Here is a 27,285-nt window from a genome sequence, read left to right as displayed (position 1 = left end):
GATGAGATCCACGAAGATGCCTCATTATGTTAATGAGGTCGCGGGTCTAACGAACCGCGTTAATGGGGAATGTGGACTTTCTTCTAGAGAATCTCTTCTTGAACAGTATAGATGGAGATTGTGTGTGTGGCTGGTCCACAAAATAGGATACAAGCCTATTACAGCTGCTGGTGGATGGAGTTAACGTGTTTAGTTCGTGAAGTAAAGGATCATGCTTTTATCACTGGAAGACCCAATGTTTGAACCCCGCTGATGACCCCAAACAGGGTCGTTCTACAATTGTGCCATATTAATGTGCTTATTGACTGTGAGAGCTTCCTTCATCGGCTTCAGAGGAAAGAAATCCCTTTGAACAGACCAAGATGCCATTGGTGGGTTCTTCCATAGGTCATACCTCAACTCCGTGGTGATCCGTCTTCAGGTCTTGTCTAGCCACTCTTCTCCTCTTTGACTCTATGGTTGGCTGGAGGACTGGATCTTATAGCCTCACCAATACTATAAGAAATAGTTGGTTTCTAGATACTGTAAAGAGAAACTTAACTAAGAGGAGAAATTAAGGTCATGGTTAATATTACAAAAGGCTAATGAATGATCTGTGCATGTTATACGGATGTTCCTGACATGAGCAGCACATGCTATAGATGGTTATAAGCCACAGTTATTGGCCTATCAGGACGGTATAACAATCAATGAGCCATTGATCTAAACAGAGATCTGATTGTTTATTAATAAATGGAACCTTTAATATAAAGGAAGAACCGAGTGGTTTTTATTTAGACTCCTTAAAACTGGTGAATTTTGAAGTATAAAGCCCTATATGAGTCAAAGGCCTAACACACCAATGGGAGAAAAGCTTTTGTTGAAAATGTAGGAATTGGAGCTAGTTGAAATATGGGCTTTTAGGGAGAGGACAATGTTTGATTTTTCCATTGGAATTTGAATACTGAATAACTCCAGCTGAAAACGGAAATATTTCAGTTGAAAATGGAAATATTTCAATTTGGAAATGCTACTGCAGTGTCTCGTGGGAGATCTCACGATGCTTTCCATAAGGGGTGGAGTCCTATGCCCCGCCCCTTGCTCCAGGGCAACCAAGTAGTGTTTGGTATTGGGTGGGGCCTCTGCTATGGGCCAATTGCCCCATAACTGGCCCCTATGGCCTTGTCTAAATTGAGGTGTGTAGGGGTTTTCCGTCATGTTTTATAAACCCCACTTAGCCGAGTGTGGATGTGGTCTGATCCCTTCAAACACATGTCAGGGGCGTGGCCTAAACCTAGGGGGAGGGGCCTGCCCAACTGCCATGACAGACACTTTGGAAGGTTCCATTCTCACTGAGAAGGGTATCTGGCCAGCTGCCACTTTGGAAGGTTCCATTGTCAGTGGGAAGGGGAACTGGCCAACTGCCCTGACACTTTGGAATGTTCCATTTTCACAGGGGTGGGGGAGATAGTGGTGTCCTGATGCAAATCCCCAGTACTGGAACTTTGATTTTAAAAATCCCCCTTTTACTAAAAAGAACAGAAATATTAAAAGGCTCTAATTTTTTAGTAATGGAGAAATGAAAATTAAACGGGGCAAATTTGAACCTTTGGCATTTTACCCTGCTCCTCCTCATCAGTGAAATGGTTCATCCCATCAGCTGGGAGCCTCTCTGCCCCTTGGAAGGAACCATTGCACTCTTGGGAGGGGGGGTTAAAATTTCTGGGGAAGCCAGATTTGATATATATATTTTTTCTGTCAGGAAATTAAAAATAAAATTTCCTCCCATTACAGCCCCCTTTTTAATCTGGGAAGGGAGTTAAATCCCTTGAGACTGGGGATAATTTCCCATCCCCCCCCCACCATGAGAATGGTACCTCCCAAGCCCAGAGTGGAGGAAGGGGGCCAACACAGTTCTAAGAGGGGTGGAGTGTGATTCTGGATTCACTCCGGGGTCACTGAGATCAGAATCCAGCCCTTATTCTCTTGCACCAGCGGAGTCACTCTGGATTCACACCAAGGCCACTGAGATCAGAATCCAGCCCTGACTCCACTGGCGTCAGTGGGATCACTTCGGATTCAGACCGGGGTCACCGAGATCAGCATCCAATCCTCACTCCACTGATGTATATTTTCCTTAAAGCCCACAGCTCCTGGAGTCACGTGAAATCGGCTTCCATTTGGAAAATAAATGTTTAATTCTCATGGATGTGGGGAAACGGTTCAAAACATGACCCAAGTATGACCAAAAAGAAGAACAGGAGTACTTGTGGCACCTTAGAGACTAACAAATTTATTAGAGCATAAGCTTTCGTGGACTACAGCCCACTTCTTCGGATGCATATGGAACATATAATGAGGAGATATATATACACACATACAGAGAGCATAAACAGGTGGGAGTTGTCTTACCAACTCTGAGAGGCCAATTAATTAAGAGAAAAAAAACTTTTGAAGTGATAATCAAGCTAGCCGAGTACAGACAGTGTGATAAGAAGTGTGAGAGTACTTACAAGGGGAGATAGAGTCAATGTTTGTAATGGCTCAGCCATTCCCAGTCCTTATTCAAACCGGAGTTGATTGTGTCTAGTTTGCATATCAATTCTAGCTCTGCAGTCTCTCTTTGGAGTCTGTTTTTGAAGTTTTTCTGTTGTAATATAGCCACCCGCAGGTCTGTCACTGAATGACCAGACAGGTTAAAGTGTTCTCCCACTGGTTTTTGAGTATTTTGATTCCTGATGTCAGATTTGTGTCCATTAATTCTTTTGCGTAGAGACTGTCCGGTTTGGCCAATGTACATGGCAGAGGGGCATTGCTGGCACATGATGGCATATATCACATTGGTAGATGTGCAGGTGAACGAGCCCCTGATGGTATGGCTGATGTGATTAGGTCCTATGATGATGTCACTTGAATAGATATGTGGACAGAGTTGGCATCGGGGTTTGTTACAAGGATAGGTTCCTGGGTTAGTGGTTTTGTTCAGTGATGTGTGGTTGCTGGTGAGTATTTGCTTTAGGTTGGGGGGTTGTCTGTAAGCGAGGACAGGTCTGTCTCCCAAGATCTGTGAGAGTAAAGGATCATCTTTCAGGATAGGTTGTAGATCTCTGATGATGCGCTGGAGAGGTTTTAGTTGGGGGCTGAAGGTGACAGCTAGTGGTGTTCTGTTATTTTCTTTGTTGGGCCTGTCTTGTAGGAGGTGACTTCTGGGTACTCGTCTGGCTCTGTCAATCTGTTTTTTCACTTCAGCAGGTGGGTATTGTATGTATGACCCTAAATGTAGCCAAATGAAAAGCACCCACAATTTATAATTTAAAAAAAATCTCATGATTTTTAGCCAATCTTGTGATTTTGTGGGGCCCCACTTCTGAGTTTTGAATCTTTAGCACCACCATTGCCTGTTGCGATTAAATGTCTTTTTTTTTTCGGGGTGGGAGGGAATAGCATTTCAATACGAAACATCTTGATTTTCCCCTTTCCAAAGGATGTTTTCTGTTTATGACATTTACAAATTATAACGCAATCTAATAAAAATGTCAAAATTGGAATGCAACATTTAGATTGCAGAGCAAGGAAGGGTGACCAGATGTTCCGATTTTATGGGGACAGTCCCAATTTTGGGCGCTTTTTCTTATATAGGCCCCTATTACCTCCCACCCCATCCCAATTTTTCACACTTGCCCTTTGGTCACCCTAGAGTAAGGGAACGTTTTCAATTGACCTGGAGGTATTTTATTTTCCCAAGTTGGGTGGATAGATAGAGGGTGTGGATGGGGATAGGTAGACAGACTGACACATAGATGGGGGCTACATATGTGGATGGATGGATAGATTAGATAGATGGGGTGTATGTGGATAGGTAGATAGAGGGGGCGTATGGGGATAGATAGCTAAAGGGGATGTATGCGGATAGACAGATTAGATGAGAGGGGTGTATGGAGATAGATGTGTATGGGGGTAGATAGAAGGTTGTGTATATGAGGCTGGATGGATAGACAGACATAACAGCGTGTAAAGGGATGGATGTATAGATAAGAGATGTGTATGGGGATAGATAGGGTGTGTGTATGGGGATGGAGAAATAGAAATATAGAGAGTGCGTGTGGGGATGGATAGATAGATTGGGATGCAGATGGGGATAGATAGAAGGGTGTGTACATGAGCAAGGATAGATGGACGTATATAGAGAGAGATAAGGGTGCGTATAGGGATGGATGGATAGATAAGGGGTGCCTATCGGGATAGACGGGGGTGCACATGGGGATGGAGAGATAGATATATAGATAGACGGTGAATATGGGGATGGATAGACATATGGGGATGGATGGATGGATGGATAGACAGGCATATCGACGGGGCATGGGGGGATGGATAGATAGATGGGGGTACACATGGAGATGGGTAGATACAGGGCTTAATCTGTAATGAAAATGGTGCCGGGGCAGAAGCAATTTTTTTACATTCATAACTGATGCGGCGAGCCCAGAGGCGCCAGGGCTGTGAACGGCCGAGCCCAGCGGTGCCGGGGCTGTGAACGGCCGAGCCCAGCGGTGCCGGGGCTGTGAACTGCCGGGTCCAGAGGCGCTGGGGCTGTGAACGGCCGGGCCCAGAGGCGCTGGGGCTGTGAACGGCCGGGCCCAGCGGTGCCGGGGCTGTGAACTGCCAGGCCCAGAGGTGCCGGGGCTGTGAACGGCCGGGCCCAGAGGCGCTGGGGCTGTGAACGGCCGGGCCCAGCGGTGCCGGGGCTGTGAACTGCCAGGTCCAGAGGTGCCGGGGCTGTGAACGGCCGTGTCCAGCGGTGCCGGGCTCTGACCTGGCACACAGCAAGCCCTGGCGGGCTGGTAGCTAGATCACTGCATTTCTCCTTTGCCCATCCACATGAACTCTCCTGGCACCTCTGCCCAGATGTTCCCGGGGGGGGGGGTCTGGGACCCGGCTGCCCCAGCTCTGCGAAGAGTTAAATGGATAGAGGCGCCGAGTCCTCCAGCTGGCTAGAAAAGTGCCGGGCTGGAGCCGCACAGCCCCGTGCAGGGGGAATTGAATAACAAAGGCAACTTCCTGTTCCCAGCCTGCTCGGCTGTGCACAGCGGCTGGGCGGGGGCAGGGGGGGGCCCATCCCCAGCACCGAAATCCCCCTCCAAAGTGGGGGGGGAGGGGATTGCAAAGGGAGCCGGGGTGAGTTGGGGGCGGCCGGGCCCTGGGGGGCGGTGGCCAGAGGGCAGGAGCGAAACAGCAGGAGAGAGGCAGGACATTGCAGCCTGTAGGAAGTGCTCGGAGGGGATCAGCTGGGGGGGGGGGTCAGGCAGCTCTGGGGGGGTGCAGGCGGGTCTCTGTAGCTGAGCCCAGCAGCCCCCCCCAGCCAGATCTGGGGGTACACGGGGGGGTCTGTGCTTCTGAGCTCAGCAGGCCCCCCCCAGCCAGCTCTGGGGTTGCATGGGGGGTCTGTGCTTCTGAGCCCAGCAGGCCCCCCCCAGCCAGCTCTGGGGTTGCATGGGGGGGTCTGTGCTTCTGAGCCCAGCAGGCCCCCCCCAGCCAGCTCTGGGGGTGCATGGGGGGCCATGCAGCTGAACCCAGCAGGACCCCGCACCCAGCTCTGGGGGTTTGTGGGGGGGTCTGTGCAGCTGAGCCCAGCAGCCCCCCGCCAGCTCTGGGGGTGCATGGGGGGCCGTGCCCCTGAGCCCAGCAGGGCCCCCCCAGCCAGCTCTGCAGATGCATGGGGATGGGGGCCTGTGCAGCTGAGCCCAGCGGGCTCCCCCCTCAGTCAGCTCTGGGGGTGCACGGGGGGTGTCTCTGTAGCTGAGCCCAGCAGGGTCGCCCCAACTCAATCAGGGCCAGTACTGGGAGGTTCCCGGTGTCGCCCGCCACTGGATGTTGCATTGGACATGATGGGCCTTTCTGCCCCTATTCACCCCATTAGTGTCCTCTCTGCCTGCCCGCCCCTCGGGGCATGAATCCCCTGCTCCCTCCATCTACTGCTCTTTCTTTCTCCCCCCAGCCCCCCAATTCTTTTCATCCAGTTATCTCTCCCCCAGTAGGTACCACCCGTGTGCAGGGAGCCCCTCCCGCTCTGGCTCCCAGATGTTCGGTGCTGCCCAGCCAGGGGCAATCAGGGACCCTGACCTGGGGTGCGTCTCTCCTTGCAGGTGCCGGGGGCTGCGATGGAGGAGTGGGCTCTGCTGGATGAGAGGCAGAGGGAGCTCTACCGGGACGTCATGCAGGAGAACTATGGGGATGCCATTTCACTGGGTGAGGGGCGGCAGCGGCACCCCAGGGCCGCCGGCAGAGAGACTGTGACCCCACGGCCCCTTCCTGTGACGTGATGCAGCTCCTGGGCCGTCTCCTCCCGCCCTGCTCCCCCCACAGTGCCCCTGGGCTCCCCCCACTGTCCCTTCCCACAGTGCCCCATGGCTCCCAATCTGCTCCCCCCACTGTCCCTTCCCACAGTGCCCCTGGGCTCCTGCCCTGCTCCCCCCACAGTGCCCCTGGGCTCCCCCCACTGTCCCTTCCCACAGTGCCCCTGGGCTCCTGCCCTGTTCCCCCCACAGTGCCCCTGGGCTCCCGCCCTGCTCCCCCCTTCCCACAATGCCCCTGGGCTCCCCCCACTGTCCCTTCCCACAGTGCCCCTGGGCTCCCCCCACTGTCCCTTCCCACAGTGCCCCATGGCTCCCAACCTGCTCCCCCCACTGTCCCTTCCCATAGTGCCCCTGGGCTCCTGCCCTGCTCCCCCCACAGTGCCCCTGGGCTCCCCACACTGTCCCTTCCCACAGTGCCCCATGGCTCCCAACCTGCTCCCCCCACTGTCCCTTCCCATAGTGCCCCATGGCTCCCAACCTGCTCCCCCCACTGTCCCTTCCCATAGTGCCCCTGGGCTCCTGCCCTGCTCCCCCCACAGTGCCCCTGGGCTCCCCACACTGTCCCTTCCCACAATGCCCCTGGGCTCCTGCCCTGCTCCTCCCACAGTGCCTCTGGGTTCCTACCCTGCTCCCCCCTTCCCACAATGCCCCTGGGCTCCCCCCTTCCCACGATGCCCCTGGGCTTCTGCCCTGCTCCCCCCTTCCCACAGTGCCCCTGGACTCCCGTCCTGCTCTTCCCACAGGGCCCCTTGGTTCCCCCTTCCCACAATGCCCCTGCGCATCCCTTCCCACAATGCACCTGGGTCTCCCCCTTCTCACAATTCCCTGTCCACCCGCTCCTCCCACTATTCCCTTGGGGTCCCCCTCCACTCTTCCCACAATGCCCCACTGGGCCGCCTTTGATCACCCTGATCCCTTTCAGAGTGGCGCCGGAAGCTCTGGGCTGCCTCTCCCCAGAAAGCATTGCTGCTGACGTGACCGAGCGTGGCGCTGACGCGCCTCCGTGCGGACATGTGCAAACACCGTACACGGAGACGCCAACGCCTGCTAGCTACGGGCCAGATAACTGTCGAACGAAGTCAAGATCTATCTAGCTCCAGCACCATAGCCTCTGGGCACCTCATGCTTTCTAGCGCGTTTAATCTCACACCACCCTGTGGGGCAGGGCTTTTAGCCCCCTTGTACAGATGGGGAAACTGAGGCACTGAGCGGCTAAATGACTTGCCCATGGTTACCTAGGAAATGTGGGGCAGAACAGGGAATTGAGCCCAGGTTTTCTGGCTCACGCCCTATAACCACTGGGCCACCCTTCCTCTCTGCACGATAACACGTTTGCAGCTGGAGCTGGCAGAAATTTCTGGAGTGACAGATTTATTGGGAAATGGCCTTTAAAAACAAAATTTCATGAAATATTTGGTGTTTTTTAAAAAAAACAATTTGTTCGGGATTTTTTTTTTGACAGAAGTGTGTAATGAACAATGGAGGTGTTTTTTTCAGTTTTCCATTTCTCCCCATTTCTCCGTTGCTGGTGACAGAAGGAAAAGGGGGGGAAATGTCATAAATGAACAATTTTCAACTGAGAAAAATGTCACCGGTTTTCTTTTAATGCTGGTGTGATTTTTTTTAAGTGGGAAATGGAAATGTGAAAAAAACAAAATATTTAAAAAACGAACAATTTTCAACACAGAAAATGTTCATGGAAAAAAAATTTTTTTTTTTTTAATTCTTTTATTTTCAAAAATGTGGCAAATGATTCCCCCCCCCCCAACTTTTCTTTTTTCTATTTATTCCTCTTTTTCTGCAGCAAAATGGGAAGGGAAGAGGGAAACCCCCCAAAGTATGAAAAAGTGAATGTTTGACAATTGTATGCGGTATTGTAGCTGGGTCAAAGAAGACTTGAAGAAGAGCTCTGTGTATCTCTCTCACCATAGAAGCGGGTCCAATAAAAGATATCATCCCATTTTACAATTGGAAATTTTAATGGAAATTTAAAACATCATTTTTTGTTTAAAACATAACTGAAAACATTTAAATGGCATCAGTTTTTCAAGCTTCTTGTCCAACCCTTTTTTCCTGTGGAAAATTGAAAAAGGTGGAAAAAAAAGGAAAAGTTTAGCAAATGAACATTTTAAAACCCAAAAATGTTCACGGAAAATGTTTAGGTTTAAAAAAAAAGCACTTTTTAAAAAACAAAAAGTTGAAAATGAAACTATTGCACTGTTTTTCAAGTTTCTTTTCTCCAATTCCTCCTCCTTTACTGTGGCAAAACAAATTAAGGGGAAAATCCCGCAAATTTTAAAAAATGAATATTTTCAAAATTGATTTATTTTTTAAAAATTCCATGGGTTTTTTTTGTGATTAAATTAGAAAATGACATGGTTTTTCTAGTTTCCTCCCCTGCCCTCCACTTCCTCCCCATTTTTTCTGTAGTAAAATAGGAGGGGAAAATGGGAAAATACCAAAGAATCATCATGGAAAATTTTAGTTTTTTTATTTTAAATGAAACTAAATGGGGTTGATTTTTCAATTTCCATTTTTCTTTCCTTCCCCTCCCCTTTTACTGTAGAAAAATTTAAAAATGGGGGAAAACAAATAAAAAAATCCTCAAAAATAAACATTTTCAAAACCAGTATTTTGGGTTTTATTTAAAATAATCTTTTTATAATGAAACGAAAAAAGAAAATTGAATTTTTTGTAAGTTTCCTTTCCCCTCATTTCTTACTGTTTTTCTGTGACAAAATTGGGGTGGGGTGTACAGTGACCAGATAGCAGATGTGAAAAATCGGGACGGGGGTGGGGGGTAATAGGTGCCTATATAAGAAAAAGCCCCAAATATCGAGACTGTCCCTATAAAATTGGGATATCTGGTCACCATAGTGGGGTGTCAAAATATGTATCCATTCATATTCTATTCAGCTCTGTTACAATTAATGTATAACAAAAGTAAAAAAAAAAATTCCCTTTATTGTTTTGGCTTGTGTAATATAATATAATATAATTATAATTAATAATATAAAAATTGGGCTTGGAAGGATTCAGTTTCTATCATTAAATGTTGGTAGATGTTGATTTTCCCCTACACACACAAACCAGCGAAAAAATATTTCCATTGATAATAATCAAAATTTACAGAGAGGCAAAGTTAGACTTTATGGGCAAAATCCAATGGTTTAGACCAGGGATCGGCAACCTTTGGCACGTGGCTCCCCAGGGTAGGCGCCCTGGTGGGCCGCGCCGGTTTGTTTACCTGCCGCATCGGCAGGTTCCGCCAATCACAGCTCCCACTGGCCGTGGTTCGCCACTCCAGGCCAATGGGGAGCGCGGGAAGTGGCGCAGGCTGAGAGATGTGCTGGCTGCCGCTTCCCGCCGCCCCTATTGGCTGGAGCGGTGAACCGCGGGCAGTGGGAGCCGCAATTGGCCAAACCTGCCAACGTGGCAGGTAAACGCCCGGCCCGCATGCCAAAGGTTGCCGATCCCTGGTTAGACTTTTGAATGAGTGGATGTTTACTTCGGATATTTTGACATTGACAATTTGTGGGTAGCAAACATAAAGCTTTAACTTTTTAGTTGCAGCATCTACTGTCTGACCTCCCCCACCCAAAAATTTCCCATAACTGAAAATTAAAAAAAAAAAATGCTTTAAACCCCTAATTTTGCACAGTTGTGAACATTTTAATTGATAAAAATCTAAAAAAAGTTTTAAAATAAACATTGACATTGTCAAAATCATCAAAAAAATTCATTCTGCCAAGCTGTATTGTATTCTATCATATTATACTTTATATTATAACCTAGTTTCCTGCCACTTCCCTATTCGGGGTCAGTGACTCTTACAGCAATGTAATATACTAGCAAATGTTTTGATTATTATGTAATAGTGAAAGCATTTTGCGTGTATTGTCTTGTATTACATTATATTACGATCATAACAATACAGTTAAGATTACATATTCTGATTGCATGTGGACATCCCCACATGTGTCCTACCATGGACTTTAGTGCACGGACATGCCACTGCTTCTTCCGTTCTCCTAAAGGATCTCCATGAACGTTCTTAGTGGGCCTTGATGAATAGATAACAACCTGCTTTCCCCCCGCTGGCAGGATTTCCCGTCCCCAAACCGGCTGTGATCTCCTGGATGGAGCGGGAGGAAGAGCCGTGCGTCCCGGATCTCCAGGGCTCTGAGGAACAGGAGGTTCCAGGTAAGAAATGAGTGACACCGGCTTGGAGACCATCCAGGAGTGAAGGGAAAAGCTGGGATCCCCGCAAAGCTGCCGAGAGCCCCCTCAGTTCTTTCTCATCTTCTCCAGCGGGTGTCCTGTCATCCTGACAGGCGTCACTTCTGGCTAACACTTGCCCTGGCAGGACCCCTCACCTCCCCCAGCCTTTCTCTGAGGGCTCCGTGGGCCATTGGGGCAGAACCCCTTCTCTTCCCTTGGGACAAGAGACTCAGACCCCAGGGTGATGGGTAATTTAGATAGAGGGGTGTGTGTGGAGGGCAGGATGGATGGAGATGTGGGGATGGAAGGATGAAGGAGGGAGGTGTCTGGGGATGGTTTTGTATGGAGATGGATGGATGGGTATGCATGTGGACGGATGCCTGGATGGGGATGGATGGAGCAGGGGTGTGGGTGGGGATGGAGGGAGGGAGGGATAGATGGGAGATGTACAGGGATGGACAGGTGGGAGGATGGATGGGGAGGGAGGGAGGAGGGGTGTGTGGGGAGATGGAGGGATAGCTGGGATGAGGACAGGGAGGGATGGATGTATAGAGGTGTGTGGGGATGGAGGGATGCGGACAGGGATAGATGGATGGACAGAGGGATGTGTGTGGGGATGGAGGGATGTGGACAGGGATAGATGGATGGATAGAGGGACATGTGTGGGGATGGAGGGATGTGGACAGGGATGGATGGATGGGTAGAGGGACGTGTGGGGATGGAGGGATGTGGACAGGGATGGATGGATGGACAGAGGGATGTGTGTGGGAATGGAGGGATGCGGACAGGGATGGATGGATGGATAGAGGGATGTGTGGTGGGGATGGAGGGATGTGGACAGGGATGGATGGAGGGATGTGTGGGGGGATGGAGAGATGGATAGAGGGACGTGTGTGGGGAGAGAGGGAGGGATAGATGGGCTATGTACAGGGATGGATGGGTGGGAGGATGGATGGATAGAGGGGTATGTATAGGGATGGAGGGATAGCTGGGATGAGGACAGGAAGGGAGGGAGGGAGGAGGGGTGTATGTGGGAATGAAGGGATAACAGATGAGGACAGGGATGGAGGGATGGATGACGATAGGGGTGTGTATGGGGATAGAGGGATGAATGGGTGTTCTTGGGGATGGATGAAATGAGGGGTGGATGGAGGGGTGTTTATCGGGATGGATGGGATGAATGGACAGAGGGGTGGGTGATATTTACGGGGAATGGAGGGATAGATGAGTGTTTATAGAGATGGGTGGGTGGGTGTTTATGGGGATGGAGGGAGGGATGGATGGGTGAGTGGGTGTTTATGGGGATGGATGCAGGGAGGGGTGGGTGGGTGTTTTTGGGGATGGATGGAGGGAGGGATGAGTGGGTGGTTGCTTATGGGGATGGAGGGAGGGATGGGTGGGTGGGTGTTTATGGGGGTGGAGGGAGGGAGGGATGGGTGGTTGGGTGTTTATGGGGATGGAGGGAGGGATGGGTGGGTGGGTGTTTATGGGGATGGACAGAGGGAGGGATGGGTGGGTGGGTGTTTATGGGGGTGGAGGGAGGGAGGGATGGGTGGTTGGGTGTTTATGGGGATGGATGCAGGGATGGGTGGGTGGGTGGGTGTTTATGGGGATGGACAGAGGGAGGGATGGGTGGGTGGGTGTTTATGGGGATGGAGGGAGGGATGGATGGATGGGTGGGTGTTTATGGGGATGGAGGGAGGGATGGATGGATGGGTGGGTGTTTATGGGGATGGAGGGAGGGAGGGATGGGTGGGTGGGTGTTTATGGGGATGGAGGGAGGGATGGATGGGTGGGTGTTTATGGGGATGGAGGGAGGGAGGGATGGGTGGGTGGGTGTTTTTGGTGATGGGCGGAGGGAGGGATAGGTGGGTGGGTGTTTTGGAGGAGGGATGGGTGGGTGGGTAGGTGTTTATGGGGATGGATGCAGGGATGGATGGGTGGGTGGGTGTTTATGGGGATGGATGGAGGGATGGGTGGTTGGGTGTTTATGGGGATGGATGGATGGAGGGAGGGATGGGTGGGTGGGTGTTTATGGGGATGGATGGAGGGAGGGATGGGTAGGTGGGTGTTTATGGGGATGGATGGAGGGATGGGAGGGTGGGTGTTTATGGGGATGGATGGATGGAGGGAGGGATGGGTGGGTGGGTGTTTATGGGGATGGATGGATGGAGGGAGGGATGGGTAGGTGGGTGTTTATGGGGATGGATGGAGGGATGGGAGGGTGGGTGTTTATGGGGATGGATGGATGGAGGGAGGGAGGGGTGGGTGGGTGTTTATGGGGATGGACGGAGGGAGGGATGGGAGGGTTGTTGTTTTGCGGGATGGATGGAGGGATGGGTGGGTGGGTGGGTGGGTGGATGTTTTTGGGAATGGATTGAGGGATGGATGGGTGGGAGGATGATTATGGGGATGGATGGAGGGTTGGGTGGGTGGGTGTTTATGGGGAGGGATGGGTCGATGGGTGTTTATGGGATGAACGGATGGACGGGTGTTTATTGGGAAGGATGGGTGGGTGGGTGTTTAAGGGGAGGGATGGATGGGAGGGTGTTTATTGGGATGGAGGGAGGGAGGGATGGGTGGGTGGGTGTTTATGGGGACGGATGGATGGGTGAGTGGATGTTTATGGGGAGGGATGGATGGGTGGGTGTTTAAGGGGATGGATGGGTGTTTTGGGGGATGGAAAGACAGAGGGATGGATGGGTGGGTGGGTGTGTTTGGGAATGGATGAATGGAGGGAGGGATGGATGGGTGGGTGTTTAAGGGGATGGATGGAGGGACGGAGGAATGGGTGGATGTTTATGGGGATGGATGGAGGGAGGGATGGGTTGGTGGGTGTTTATGGGGATGGATAGAGGGAGGGATGGGTGGGTGTTTATAGGGAGGGATGGAGGGAGGGATGGGTGGCTGGGTGTTTATGGGATGGAGGGATGGACGGGTGGCTGGGTGTTTATGGGGATGGATGGATGGAGGGATGGGAGGGTGAGTGTTTATGGGGATGGAGGGATGGGTGTGTGGGTTTTTTTGGGAATGGATGGAGGGAGGGATGGATCGGTGGTTGTTTATGGGGATGGATAGAGGGATGGGTGGGTGGGTGTTTATGGGGATGGACAGAGGGAGGGATGGGTGGGTGGGTGTTTATGGGGATGGATGGAGGGATGGAGGGATGGGTGGGTGTTTATAGGGAGGGAGCGATGGGTGGATGGTTGTTTTTGGCGATGAATGGAGGGAGGGATGGGAGGGTGGGTGTTTATGGGATTGATGAATGGAGGGAGGGAGGGATGGGTGGGTGGGTGTTTATGGCGATGGATGGCGGGAGGGATGGGTGGGTGTTTATGGAATGAATGGGTTTGTTGGTGTTTATGGGATGGATGGAGGGAGGAAGGGAGGGATGGGTGGATGGGTGTTTATGGGGAGGGATGGAGGGATGGATGGGTGGCTGGGTGTTTATGGGGATGGAGGGAGGGGTGGGTGGGTGTTTTGGGGGATGGATAGAGGGAGGGATGGGTGGGTGTTTATGGGGAGGGATGGAGGGATGGATGGGTGGCTGTGTGTTTATGGGATGGAGGGATGGACGGGTGGCTGGGTGTTTATGGGATGGAGGGATGGACGGGTGGCTGGGTGTTTATGGGGATGGAGGGATGGGTGTGTGGGTTTTTTTGGGAATGGATGGAGGGAGGGATGGATCGGTGGTTGTGTATGGGGAGGGATGGGTGGGTGGGTGTTTATGGGGATGGACAGAGGGAGGGATGGATGGGTGAGTGGGTGTTTATGGGGATAGATGGAGGGATGGAGGGATGGGTGGGTGTTTATGGGGATGGAGGGATGGGTGGGTGGGTGTTTATGGGGATGGATGGAGGGATGGATGGGTGTTTATGGGGATGGACGGATGGGGGGTGGGTGTTTATGGGGATGGAGGGATGGATATGTGGGTGGGTGTTCATGGGGATGGAGGGACGGATTTGTGGGTGGATGTTTTGGGGGATGGAGGGATGGGTGGGTGGGTGTTTATGGGTTGAATGGATGAATGGGTTTGTGGGTGTTTATGGGATGGTTGGAAGGAGGGATGGGTGGGTGGGTGTTTATGGGATGAATGGGTGGATGGGTGTTTATGGGATGGATGGATGGTTGGAGGGAGGGATGGGTGGGTGTTCATGGGGAGGGAGGGAGGGATTTGTGGGTGGATGTTTAGGAGGAGAGAGGGATGGAGGGAGGGAGGGATGGGTGGGTGGGTGGATGTTTATGGGGATGGATGAATGGAGGGAGGGATGGGTGGGTGTTCATGGGGATGGAGGGAGGGATTTGTGGGTGGATGTTTTGGGGGAGGGACGGAAGGGTGGGTGTTTATGGGATGAATGGATGGAGGGAGGGGTGGGTGGGTGGGTGTTTATGGGATGGATGGTTGGAGGGAGGGAAGGATGGGTGGGTGGGTGTTTTTGGGGATGGATGAATGGAGTGAGGGAAGGACGGGTGGGAGGGTGGGTGTTTTTGGGGATGGATGAATGGAGAGAGGGATGGGTGGGTGTTCATGGGGATGGAGGGAGGGATTTGTGGGTGGACGTTTTGGGGGATGGAGGGATGGGTGAGTGGATGTTTTGGGGAGTGGAGGGATGGGTGAGTGGGTGTTTATGTGGGGGGATGGATAGGTGGGTGGACGTTTGGGGGGATGGGTGGGTGGGTGTTTATGGGATGGATGGTTGGAGGGAGGGAAGGATGGGTGGGTGGGTGGGGGTTTTGGGGAGGGATGTACAGGTGGGTGGGTGGGTGGATGTTTATGGGGATGGATGAATGGAGGGAGGGAAGGACGGGTGGGATGGTGGGTGTTTTTGGGGATGGATGAATGGAGGGAGGGATGGATGGGTGGGTGTTCATGGGGATGGAGGGAGGGATTTGTGGGTGGACGTTTTGGGGGATGGAGGGATGGGTGGGTGGGTGTTCATGGGGATGGAGGGAGGGATTTGTGGGTGGACGTTTTGGGGGACGGAGGGATGGGTGGGTGGGTGTTTATGGGATGAATGGGTGGATGGGTGTTTATGGGATGGATGGATGGTTGGAGGGAGGGAAGGATGGGTGGGTGTTTTTGGGGATGGATGTACGGGTGGGTGGGTGGATGTTTATGGGGATGGATGAATGGAGGGAGGGATGGGTGGGTGGGTGGGTGTTTTTGGGGAGGGATGTACGGGTGGGTTGGTAGGTGTTTTTGGGGATGGATGAATGGAGTGAGGGAAGGACGGGTGGGAGGGTGGGTGTTTTTGGGGATGTATGAATGGAGGGAGGGATGGGTGGGTGGGTGTTCATGGGGATGGAGGGAGGGATTTGTGGGTGGACGTTTTGGGGGATGGAGGGATGGGTGAGTGGGTGTTTATGTGGGGGGATGGATGGGTGGGTGGGTGGGTGGACGTTTGGGGGATGGAGGGATGGATGGGTGGGTGGACTTTTGGGGGACGGAGGGATGGATGGGTGGGTGGATGTTTTGGGGGACGGAGGGATGGGTGGGTGGTTGTTTATGTGGGGGATGGATGGTTCCATGTTTCTGGGGAGAGACAGGTAGTTGCGGGGAGTGTTGCCCCTCGGTCTCTGCCCTCTCTCCGTGCGCTGTGTTGGTGGGAAGCCCCTCTCGGGCGTCGGGGTGAGCTCTGCCTGCACTCTGCTGTCTCTCTCCCAGCAGGTGACGGGACTGCAAGCGACAACGAGGAAGAGGAGGCGGCAGAGCCTCCCCGGCAGCAGGAGGAGCCGCCGGGGCTGGATGCCCCCAACCGCCCCGACTGGGCCGAAGCCTGCGAGAGCTTGTGCCGGCCCCGGCAGCGGGGGGGCCGCTGGGGCCCGTACGCCCGGCGGCGACGGGTCAGCACCGCCCCCCGGGCCGAACCTCGCTTCTTCGACTGCCCCGACTGCGGGAAACGCTTCACGCTCAGCTCCCACCTCATCCGGCACCAGCGGGTGCACACCGGCGAGCGCCCCTTCGCCTGTGGGGTGTGCGGGAAGAGCTTCTCGCAGCGCTCGGACCTGGGCCGCCACCAGCGCACCCACACGGGCGAGAAGCTCTACCGCTGTACCCAGTGCCAGAAGAGCTTCAGCGAGAGCTCCCACCTCATCCGCCACCAGATCATCCACTCCGGCGAGAAGCCCTTCAAGTGCAACGTCTGCGGCAAGAGCTATGGGGACAGCTCCTACTTGGCCGTCCACCAGCGGGCCCACACCGGCGCCCGCCCCTACCGCTGCCCCCTCTGCGGCAAAAGCTTCGGACGCAGCTCCACCCTCATCCGCCACCAGCGCGTCCACGCGGGCGACGGGACGCCGGCGGAGGGCCAGCCTGCCCTGCCCGTGCCCCCGCCAGCCCCCCGGCCCAATGCCCGCCATCTCCGGATAGTGGGGTGGCAGTGGGGGGTGGAGTGAAGGGGACGGGGTGGGTGGGGAGAGGTGGGGGGCTTAGGGAGTGGTCGGTCGCTGTGGCGGGGTTGGTTACCATGGTGACTACGGAGGGGATCAATGGGTTGGTTACCCTGGTGATTGGTCACTACGGAGGGGATTGGTGGGTTGGTTGCCATGGGGTGGTTGGTAACTAGGGAGCAGATTGGTGGGTTGGTACCATAGCGATTATAGGGAGGGGATTGGTGGGTTGGTTACCGCAGTGGTTGGTCACTAAGGAGGGGATTGGTGGGGTGGTTGGTAACTAGGGAGCAGATTGGTGGGTTGGTCACCGCGGTGGTTGATCGCTAGGGAGCGGATTGGTGGGTTGGTACCATAGCGATTATAGGGAGGGGATTGGTATGTTGGTTACTGTAGTGATTAGTCACTAGGGTGGGGGTCGGTAGTGCAGTAACCATGCTGACTGACCACTAACAGCGATTGGTGGGTTGGTTCCCATGGTGGTTAGTTGCTAGAGAGAGAATTGCTGATTTGGTTAGTAAGGATGATGGGTCACTCTTGAGAGAGAGAGGGAATTGGTGGTTTGATTACTAGGGCGATTGTTGCTAAGGAGTTGATTGGCGGTTCGGTTACTAGGGGCTACTGGTCACTAGGGAACGAGTGGATTGATGGTGTGTTTACTAGGTGTGAAATATTGTTCGGTGGGGCGGGGGGTTGAGGCTCAAGGGGATTAAATTTGGGTGATGGGGGACAGATTTTGGTACTCCCCAAACCTTTGTAGCATTTAATGATGGTGCCCAGGGGGTTCATACCCAGGAACTCCCCTAATCCCAGCTCACCAGGAACCCCCACACACCACAGCCCATTTCCTAGTGCCCAACACATGGGGCACCCCATTCCTTCAGATCTCCCCGTCTCTGGGCCTCTGCTTGGTTCAGAGGGGAGGGCGGTGGATTGACAGCCTCGGGACATGGGGGGCGCATGAGGCAGGATAGACTGATGCCCCGTCACTGGGGGCAGCGTCCGCAGCATTCGCCCATTTCAGAACCAGCCGCCAGGACGGACCAGGAACAGACGTTTCATCGGGGAGACGGGGCTGCTGGGCGCCCGGGCAGATCCTGTCCCTGGAGCACTGAGACGCCGCGGACTCCACACAGCAACGGGGAAATGGATGAAAACAAATATCTTCTACTTAGAGAGTCAATGGGGCCAGACCCCAGCTGGGGTCACTCGGCTGCAGCTCCATTGGGGTCAATGGGGCCAGACCCCCAGCTGGGGTCACTCGGCTGCAGCTCCATTGGGGTCAATGGGGACAGACCCCCAGCTGGGGTCAGTCGGCTGCAGCTCCATTGGGGTCAATGGGGCCAGATCCCAGCTGGGGTCACTCGGCTGCAGCTCCATTGGGGTCAATGGGGCCAGACCCCCAGCTGGGGTCACTCGGCTGCAGCTCCATTGGGGTCAATGGGGCCAGATCCCAGCTGGGGTCAGTCGGCTGCAGCTCCATTGGGGTCAATGGGGCCAGATCCCAGCTGGAGTCACTCGGCTGCAGCTCCATTGGGGTCAATGGGGCCAGACCCCCATCTGGGGTCAGTCGGCTGCAGCTCCATTGGGGTCAATGGGGCAGATCCCAGCTGGGGTCACTCGGCTGCAGCTCCACTGGGGTCAATGGGGCCAGACCCCCAGCTGGGGTCACTCGGCTGCAGCTCCATTGGGGTCAATGGGGCCAGATCCCAGCTGGGGTCAGTCGGCTGCAGCTCCATTGGGGTCAATGGGGCCAGATCCCAGCTGGGGTCACTCGGCTGCAGCTCCATTGGGGTCAATGGGGACAGACCCCCAGCTGGGGTCAGTCGGCTGCAGCTCCATTGGGGTCAATGGGGCCAGATCCCAGCTGGGGTCACTCGGCTGCAGCTCCATTGGGGTCAATGGGGCCAGACCCCCAGCTGGGGTCACTCGGCTGCAGCTCCATTGGGGTCAATGGGGCCAGATCCCAGCTGGGGTCAGTCGGCTGCAGCTCCATTGGGGTCAATGGGGCCAGATCCCAGCTGGAGTCACTCGGCTGCAGCTCCATTGGGGTCAATGGGGCCAGACCCCCATCTGGGGTCAGTCGGCTGCAGCTCCATTGGGGTCAATGGGGCAGATCCCAGCTGGGGTCACTTGGCTGCAGCTCCATTGGGGTCAATGGGGCCAGACCCCCAGCTGGGGTCACTTGGCTGCAGCTCCATTGGGGTCAATGGGGCAGATCCCCAGCTGGGGTCACTTGGCTGCAGCTCCATTGGGGTCAATGGGGCCAGACACCAGCTGGGGTCACTCGGCTGCAGCTCCATTGGGGTCAATGGGGCAGATCCCCAGCTGGGGTCACTCTGCTGTAGCTCCATTGGGGTCAGTGACACTAGCTGGGGGTCTGGCCCCTTTGAGCCCAATGGAGCTACAGGCGAGTGACAACAGCTGGGGGTCTGGCCCCAATTGGCCATGACTCCAGTGGGGTCAATGGGCCAGATCACCAAGAGGTGTCATTCGGCCATCGCTGTCTCGGAGTCAACAGTGCAAGGCTGGTTGACGGCAGCTGGCCATGTATCCTGGAAGTTCTCAGATCTTGTGACACTATAACACAACTGACCTTTATATTTATTGACGGTTCCCGTCCCCATCCCCTCAGCGTGCCCTAGGTTTGTCTAACTTAGATTGTAAGCTTACCGGGGAAGGAACCTTTTTTTTTAGACCTCTGTACAAGCACTGTGCAAAGCCACGGGGCTGCGGAAATGTTTAATAATAATAATAATTAATAATAATAAAAACCTAACGAGGAGTCATCTCACAGCACCTCCATGGCCGTGCCGATCTACACCTGAGCCTACGGTCCACAGACCGGAATTGGGGCCGGCCCGTCGATGGATCCTTGGTGGGTTTGAGTACCTGGTTTCTGCGGTGTCTGTTGCTGATACGCAATCCAGGGATGGGTAGCCATGTTCCTTCGTTGGGTCACGAGCCGGGACTGAACCTACCTGGAACTAGATCAGTGCTGGAGCCCCCTGGAGGGGAGAGGCCCCATTTCCCCATTCACCACCCCCTTGAGCCAGCCAGTCCCCTGCCCTGGGGTGGGATTGGAGCCAGCGCCCCCTAGAGGGGAAAGGCCCTGTGCCCCATTCCCCACCCTGGGTAGCTGCTATAACCAGAGGCATTTCTGCCTTGACCTGAAGGTGACCAGTCCAGCAGAGGGTCAGGGGTGCGATGGGGTTGTCATTGTGCCATGTGGCCAGGAGGTGGCAGTGCAGACTCACCGGAGCACTAGGCTAATACCCTGCGCGGTTCATGGTGGACCCCCCCCTCCCATGGCCGGAGAGGTGACTCCAGAAGAGCTGGGAGCCAAGACTCCTTCTAGCCCAGCGCTGGGAGGGGATTGGTTTGAGGGCATGTCTGTGAGGCAGGCTAATTTATCAATACAGCAGGGGAAACTGGGGCAGGGACAGAGAGGCACCAGAAAGAACCCAGGCATCCAGATTCCCTGCTCTAACCTACTAGACCCACCAGAGCCAGGGAGAGAACCCAGGAGTCCTGGCTCCCAGTACCCTGCTCTAACTCACTAGACCCCACTCCCCTCCCCAGAGCCGGGGAGAGAACCCAGGAGTCCTGGCTCCCAGCCCCCCGTGCTCTAACCCACTAGACCCCACTCCCCCCACAGAGCCGGGGAGAGAGCCCTGGTGTCCTGGCTCCCACCCCCCTAAGTAGTTAGTTCACTGAGTGAAATGGAGAGTAGAAGCTGGATAGCAGGCTCCCAGGTGGGTTGGGTCAGGAGGAAACGGAAGCGATAGAGGCAGACTAACGGCCTCCCAGTCTGCCTACCAGGTGCTTTCCCACCCGGTGCCCAGCTGGCATCTCGGACACCTGCTTCCATCCGCCATCTGGGGCTGGATTCCTGGAAAGAACAAACTGTGGCCTGTTCCAGTTAGACCAGTTCCACCAGACGACTTCCCAGCCCAAATGCGCCCCCTAAGGGCAAAGGCCTTGGCTCCCATTCCACTCCCCCCACCACCAGTTCCCTGACCCAGGGCTGGCTAGGAGCTGGCGTCCCCTACAGGGCAAAGGCCCCGTGTCCCATTCCCCATCCCGCTGAGTCAGCCAATCCCCTGCCCTGGGACCAGATCGGAACCAGTGTCCCCAAGAGGGGAAAGACCCCATGTCCCATTCTTCCCCCTGCCCGGCAGATTCTCTTCCCAGATCTTGGTCTCTTCGTTGTGTTTCAATTCCCCATCAAGGCAGATTTACAAAAAGGAAATTATCTAGAATAAATAAAGGCGAAGGGCAAGGGACGGGGAAAGTGAGGGGACTCTTAGCAGGGGCTAAATTCCAGGCAGAGAGGAAGGGAGCCAGGTGGCCGGGTGTTAGCAGGGCTGTATTGTTTGATTAGACCCCGTCATAAAACACGTTATGATTTCCGGCTAGACACTGGGAGAGTCTCTCTTTCCTCTCGCTGACCGTCTCAACCCTCCCGACTGGCCTGTTTGTAGGTGACGCGCGTTCTGTCGACTCTCCGACCCCGCCAGAAATTGTAGCAGCTTTTTGTGGGCAAAACTTGGGCGGAGTGTGGTGTTTGGTATTGGGCATGGAACCTAGGAGTCCTGACTCCCAGCTCTGACGGCTAGACCCCACTCCGCAGCCAGAGATCAAACCCAGCAATCCTGAGTCCCGCCCCCTCTGTTCTAACCACTAGACTCCACTCCCCTACTGCAGCCAGAGATGGAACCCAGGAGTCCTGACTCCCAGCCCCCCCCCCTCACCCAGAGCTGGGGCTAGAACCCAGGAGTCCTGGCTCCCAGCCCCTCCTGCTTTCAGCTGCCACAACTTCCCCATCCGTGTTGGAGGGAAGGAAATAATTCTGTATTTGATGTCAGCGGGGGTCTGTGACAACATATGGGGAAGACTGGAAAGAGACCAATATGCAAATAAGAGGGCAAGACCAGGATGCCTTGGGGCTTTCGATCCTGGGCCTGGGAGTGTCCTCACATGCCAAAGCTGACTGGAAATCATCCACCGGTCAGAGGAAACCGCTGGGCCTGGGGTGGTGAAGGATTTACCCCCCTGAGCCGTCACAGGCAGACACGTGACTCATTTCCTCTCCTCACCATGAGCAAAAAATTGTGGGTTTGTGTTAGGGGCTTCAGCAGCTGGGGTGGGCAGAGGGAGGCTCTAGGGCTGGGATAACAAGGGAGCTGCAGGTTGAGGGACAAGGGCAGGGCAGGGCAGGGCAGGGCAGGGCAGGGCAGGGCAGGGGTGGGATGGGGATGGGGATGGGGATGGAGATGGAGATGGAGATGAGGACCCCAACACTGGAGTAAGAGGGGGCTACAGGTCAGGAGGTCTGCATCTGTGTGAGAAGAATAGAACAGGTGCTAGAAATAAAATATCTCATATATAAAGCTGACTCTTGGGTTTCTTATTTGTTCTGCTAGTGCCTCTCAATCCTGTTGGGGTGTGGCAGGGGGTTGGGTGCGGGGTGCAGGCTCTGGCCAGGCGGCACTTACCTGGAGCGGCTCTGGGGTGGCAGTGGCCGGCACCACATCCCTGTGGCCCACGGGGGGAAGGAGGTGCAGAGGGCCTCGCCTGTGGGTACCTCCCCCAAAGCTCCCATTGGCCGTGGTTCCCTGTTCTCGGCCAATGGGAGCTGTGGGGGCGGTATCTGCAGGCGAGGGCAGCGCATAGTGCCCTCTGTCCTCCCTCCCCCCCAGGGTCCGCAGGGACATGGTGCTGGCCACTTCCGGGAGCAGCGTGGGACCCACGGTGCCACAGGGGTGTAAAGTTTGCCCACTCCTGTACTAGGCCCTACTCTACTCCCAAAACCAGGAATAGAACCCAGGAGTCCTGGCTCCCAGCCCCCTGCTCTAACCCACCAGACCCCACTCCCTCCCCCCAGAGCCTGGGCTAGAACCCAGGAATCCTGGCTCCCAGCCCTCCCCCCCCCCGCTCTAACCACTAGCCCCCATTCCCCTCCCAGACCCAGGGATAGAACCCAGGAGTTCGGGCTCCCACCCCTCTCCTCTGCTGGATTCTTTCCCGTCCCCCAGGTTGCTTTGTGGCTGGAAACCTGATCTGGCGAGGACGTGCAGAAATGCCAGTCGCCGTCGGCTGGCACGGCCCTGGCACCTATTATGTCTGTCACAATGGGACCCCTCCCTGCCCCCTTCCTCATTCCCCCCCGCCACTCTCACCGCTTCTCATCCCACTTTTCTTCCTTGAGGGCAGGGTCCTGGCCTCCGGTGCCCCCTTGGGGTGGGTCGAGCCCTCCACTTGCATCTGCCCCAGGGGCCCCATGCTCATGGCTGGCCAAGGGGGCTGCGGGGCCTGGGGCGATCTGGGGGAGGGGCATATAGGGATGGGAGGAGGAGGGGGAATGGGCGGACTGAAGGAGGTGGATTGACGGAGTGGGGCTGGGGATGGAAAGCCACGACCGGGGACGGGACCGAGAAGGAGGAAGAATCTGCAGGGTTGGCTCCCCGCCCTTCCCAATAACATGTGGCTTTGGGACTTTCAGGCTGGGGTGTGGCCACCCCCCAGACACAGGCTCACTTTCCCATTCCTTCATTCCTTCCTTCCCTCGCACGAAGCATTGTGCAATCCCAACCCACACACCTGACCCCCGACTCCCTGCCCCATGGCACACCCTCCCCATTCCCCTCTCCCTTCCTGGAAACAGAGTCCAGAAAACCCAGGTGCCTTCCCCGCCCGCTCCTGGCAGAAGGGAGGGGGACAGGGCCCGACCTGCCTATAAAGCAGCCACATCCCCTAGGACTCAGGTAGCAGAAGGGACCTGGCCGAAGAGGAGCCCCTGGGAAGCTCCCAGCCGAGACAGAGAATTCAGTGGGGTGGGTGCTGGGATCAGCCACTAGGGGGCAAGAAGAGGAGGTGCCGGGATTGGCCACTAAGGGGCGACAGGAGGCAGTGCCGGAATTAGCCACTAGGGGGCAAGAAGAGGAGGTGCCGGGATTGGCCACTAAGGGGCGACAGGAGGCAGTGCCAGAATTAGCCACTAGGGGGCAAGAAGAAGCGGTGCCTGGATCAGCCACTAGGAGGCGACAGGAAAATAATTTGGAGGCCACACCCCGATTGGCACCCTCTGCAGGCCAGGGCTCCAGAGATGCCTCCCACTCTAGGTAAGTGCCCCTGCATAGGCCCCTGGGGAGGATTTAACTGAGCTTCCAGACCCCCTGCTCTAAGCAACTACACTCCACTCCTTTTCCAAAGCTGGGGATGGAGCCCAGGAGTCCTCGTTCCCAGCTCCCCCGGCTCTAACCCACTAGATCCCATTCCCCTCCCAGAGGGTAATATACACTGCACAGTCTCCAATCCAGACAGGTGTGTAGCTCCTGTTCTGGATTTAGTTACTCCCCGTCAATCTGCCCATTGATCGCTGCAGGGGCCCAGCTGGGAGAGTCACAGGGAAATCCTGGAGTGGAGTCTGGCTCTGCACTGGATTGGGGACCCAGAATGCAGACCAAATAGCAGAGAGGCCAGATAGGGAGTCCATCAGGAGGCAGAAGGCTTGTATAGCCCAGAGCTAGGGGGAGGTGGAACCCCAGCAAAGGTGGAAGAGGCTGCAGGGGGAGGGGCCTTTCATACCCAGAGCAGAGGGACGATGGGGGTGGGGGGATCCCAAAAGTGGAAGAAGTGGCTGTCATAGCCAACAGCAGAGTGATGGTGGGAGAAGTGGGATCCCAGCAGAGGAAGAAGTGTCTGCCATAACCCAGAGCAGAGCGGTGGTGGAAGCGGTGGGATCTCAGGCTGAGGGAAGGTGCTGAGACAAGCCAGGCCAACGGCTGACTCCCCTACTAAGCCTCTCCTCCACTCTACTCTTGCAGCCCAGAATCTGCTTGTGTCCCTGGTCCTGGTCCAGCTGGCCCAGCCCGACCCCAATCCCAGTGCTGCTACCATCTCTCAGACCTACAACCTGGCCCGGCTGCTGCAGGCCAACACCACGAAGCTGCTCAACACCTACGTGAGTGCTGGGCCCCCAGGCTGGGAGGGGGCTCGGAGGCCTCAAGGGCCATTCATGGGTAAGGCTGCGTGTCTGTCACGGAGGTCACGGAGTCCATGACTTTCCTTGGCCTCCGTGACTTCTGCAGGAGCAGCAGCAGTTTGGATGTGGGAGGGGGCTCAGGGCTGGGGTGGGGGGTTCCCCAGTTCCCACTGGCATGTCCCAGTAGCTCTTAGGCGGACGGGCCAGGGGGCTCCACGCACTGCCCAGGTCCGCAAGCACCGCCCCAGCAGCTCCCATTGGCTGCAGTTTCCGACCAATGGGAGCTGTGGAACTGTGACTGTGGCAGCAGCAGCACGAGCTTCAGGGACATGCCGGTCCGAGCCGGGAAGAGCCTGTCAGCCCCGCCAACTCTCCCTCCCCAACCACCAGCAGGGGTCCTGGGGCCACGCACCACTGCCTGGCCCCCTCCCGCCCAGCACCAGTGAGGGTCTTGGGCTGTGAAGTTTTGTTTTCTGCCTGTGACCTGTCCGTGACTTTTACTAAAAAATACCCATGACCTAAAACGCAGCTTTATTCCTGGGCCAGGAGGCCCGGGGTTCCACTCTCTCTAGCCAGCACCCCTGGAGGGGACAGGCCCCCTGTCCCATTCCCCGCCCCCTGAGCCAGTGCCCGGGGAAGACACATATGAATAGTTTAATCCAGTCTCTTGGTGAATCCTCCAATGGCCTTGTCCTTCTGTCGAGGTCCTTCTCCCCCTGACAATGCGGAGGGGGGGGCGGAGAGGAGTGTCATGTTTTGGCCGCCCCACCTGGGGCCCCTTGGTACCAGCCCCAAGCTGGAAGATGCCAGCTCAGGAGTTCACACCCAGCTGAGCCCCCAGCCAACACGCTCTCTGCAGCCTGGAGCTCGCCAGCAATTCCGAAGCTGGGCTGGTGCTAGTACGCCCCACCCCTGGGAACGCCAGGGTGCCAGGTGGTGATGGGGTAGGGTCCAAGACCCCCCCTCCCAGCGCAATGGGAATTCCCACCCCAGGCATCCCCCCCAGAGGACCCAGTTCTCTCCCCCCTCCCATTCTGCCTCTGCATGTCTATGCAGTCCCCATTCCAGGTTGGAAAGGGGTGTCGAGGGAGAAGGTGGGGTCTCTGTGGGGAGGGAATGGGGGGATTTGAATCAATCTTGGGGTGGAGCTGGGACTGGGGTAGGACAGGAGTTGTGGGGATTAACCTACTGGGGAAGGACAGCACATGCCCTGACCACCCCTCTTTTCTGTGTCTCCCTCACAACAGCTGAGCACCCAGGGCTCCCCGTTCAGTGACCCCGGTTTCAGCGCCCTGGGGCTGCGGTGGGCGGGGGTGCCGGTGGCCACCTTCCCATTCCTGGCCTGGCGCAGCATGGGCGACTCGGAGCGGCTGGCGCGGAACTACGGGGCCTATGCCACCTTTGACGTCTTCCTGCAGCTGGTGTGGGACGACCAAGACGAGTTGTGCCCCGACTGCTCTGAGCTGCTGACCATGCTGGGCACTGCCCGGGCCCGGACTCGAGGTCTCCTGGCCAACCTGACCTCCATTATGGCTGCCATGGGCATCCCGACGCCCCCGGCCACAGACCCCTTGACCTCAGAGGCAGCTGAGGTGGGTGCATTTGAGAAGAAGTGCCGGGGCTACGTGGTATGCCGGGAGTACCATGGCTGGGTTGACCGGACTGTGCGCGACTTCACCCTGCTCAAGGCCAAGTACCCGGCCTAGGGGGCGCCTCCATGCCAGGCACTGTCTGTGAGCAAAGAGACTGGACCATGCATTTCCTCTTGGCCTAGAGGATGCTTCCTGTTGGCTGGGCCAATGCACTTCCTATTGACTTATAGACCGGGCCATGCACTTCCTGTTGGCTGGGTCACGGATTTCCTGTGATCCTATAGACTGGGCCATGCACTTCCTGTTGGCCTAGGGACTGGGTCATGCACTTCCTGTTTGTTTAGAAGATGATCAATACACTTCCTGTTGACTTGACGTTGTGCTTCCTGTTGGCCTAGAGGATGGCCAATACACTTCCTGTTGGCCTAGGGATTGGGTCATGCATTTCCTGTTAGCCTAGTGGATAGCCAATGCACTTCCTGTTGGCCTATGGATTGGGTCATGCATTTCCTGTTGGCCTAGTGGATAGCCAATGCGCTTCCTGTTGGCCTATGGATTGGGTCATGCACTTCCTGTTGGCCTAGAGGATGGCCAAATACACTTCCAGTTGGCTTGACCATGCCCTTCCTGTTGGCCTCTGCTTCAGGGATCCATCACGTGCAGGGAGCCCAAATAGGTTGCTGGCCTCCTGGCTAGGCCACGCACTTCCTCTGGGCCTGAAGAATAGCTGATGTGCTTCTGGTTGCCCAATAATGTGGCACAT

General features: G+C 55.4%; 2 protein-coding genes across 2 annotated transcripts in view; both read left to right on the top strand.

Annotated features, from left to right (window-relative positions):
• LOC128835542 (zinc finger protein 420-like) overlaps positions 1 to 16,949 on the top strand; it is a 30,976-nt gene extending 14,027 nt beyond the window's left edge. Inside the window, exons 8-11 of the mRNA XM_054025073.1 lie at positions 5,067 to 5,154; positions 6,123 to 6,225; positions 10,437 to 10,535; positions 16,219 to 16,949. Coding sequence (XP_053881048.1) covers positions 5,067 to 5,154; positions 6,123 to 6,225; positions 10,437 to 10,535; positions 16,219 to 16,949 — 1,021 coding nt within the window. The remainder of the gene's footprint in view (positions 1 to 5,066; positions 5,155 to 6,122; positions 6,226 to 10,436; positions 10,536 to 16,218) is intronic.
• A 7,102-nt stretch (positions 16,950 to 24,051) lies between these two features.
• LOC128835540 (cardiotrophin-2-like) lies at positions 24,052 to 26,636 on the top strand. The gene is made up of 3 exons (XM_054025072.1): positions 24,052 to 24,067; positions 24,719 to 24,909; positions 26,178 to 26,636. The coding sequence occupies exons 1-3, from the start codon at positions 24,052 to 24,054 to the stop codon at positions 26,634 to 26,636; spliced, it is 666 nt and encodes a 221-aa protein (XP_053881047.1).
• The last annotated feature ends 649 nt before the right edge of the window (positions 26,637 to 27,285 follow it).

The sequence above is a fragment of the Malaclemys terrapin genome, chromosome 4, assembly GCF_027887155.1.
Source record: "Malaclemys terrapin pileata isolate rMalTer1 chromosome 4, rMalTer1.hap1, whole genome shotgun sequence".
Lineage (NCBI taxonomy): Eukaryota > Metazoa > Chordata > Testudines > Emydidae > Malaclemys > Malaclemys terrapin.
Note: the sequence above shows the minus strand (reverse complement) of the source record. Positions and strands in the feature narration are given on the sequence as shown.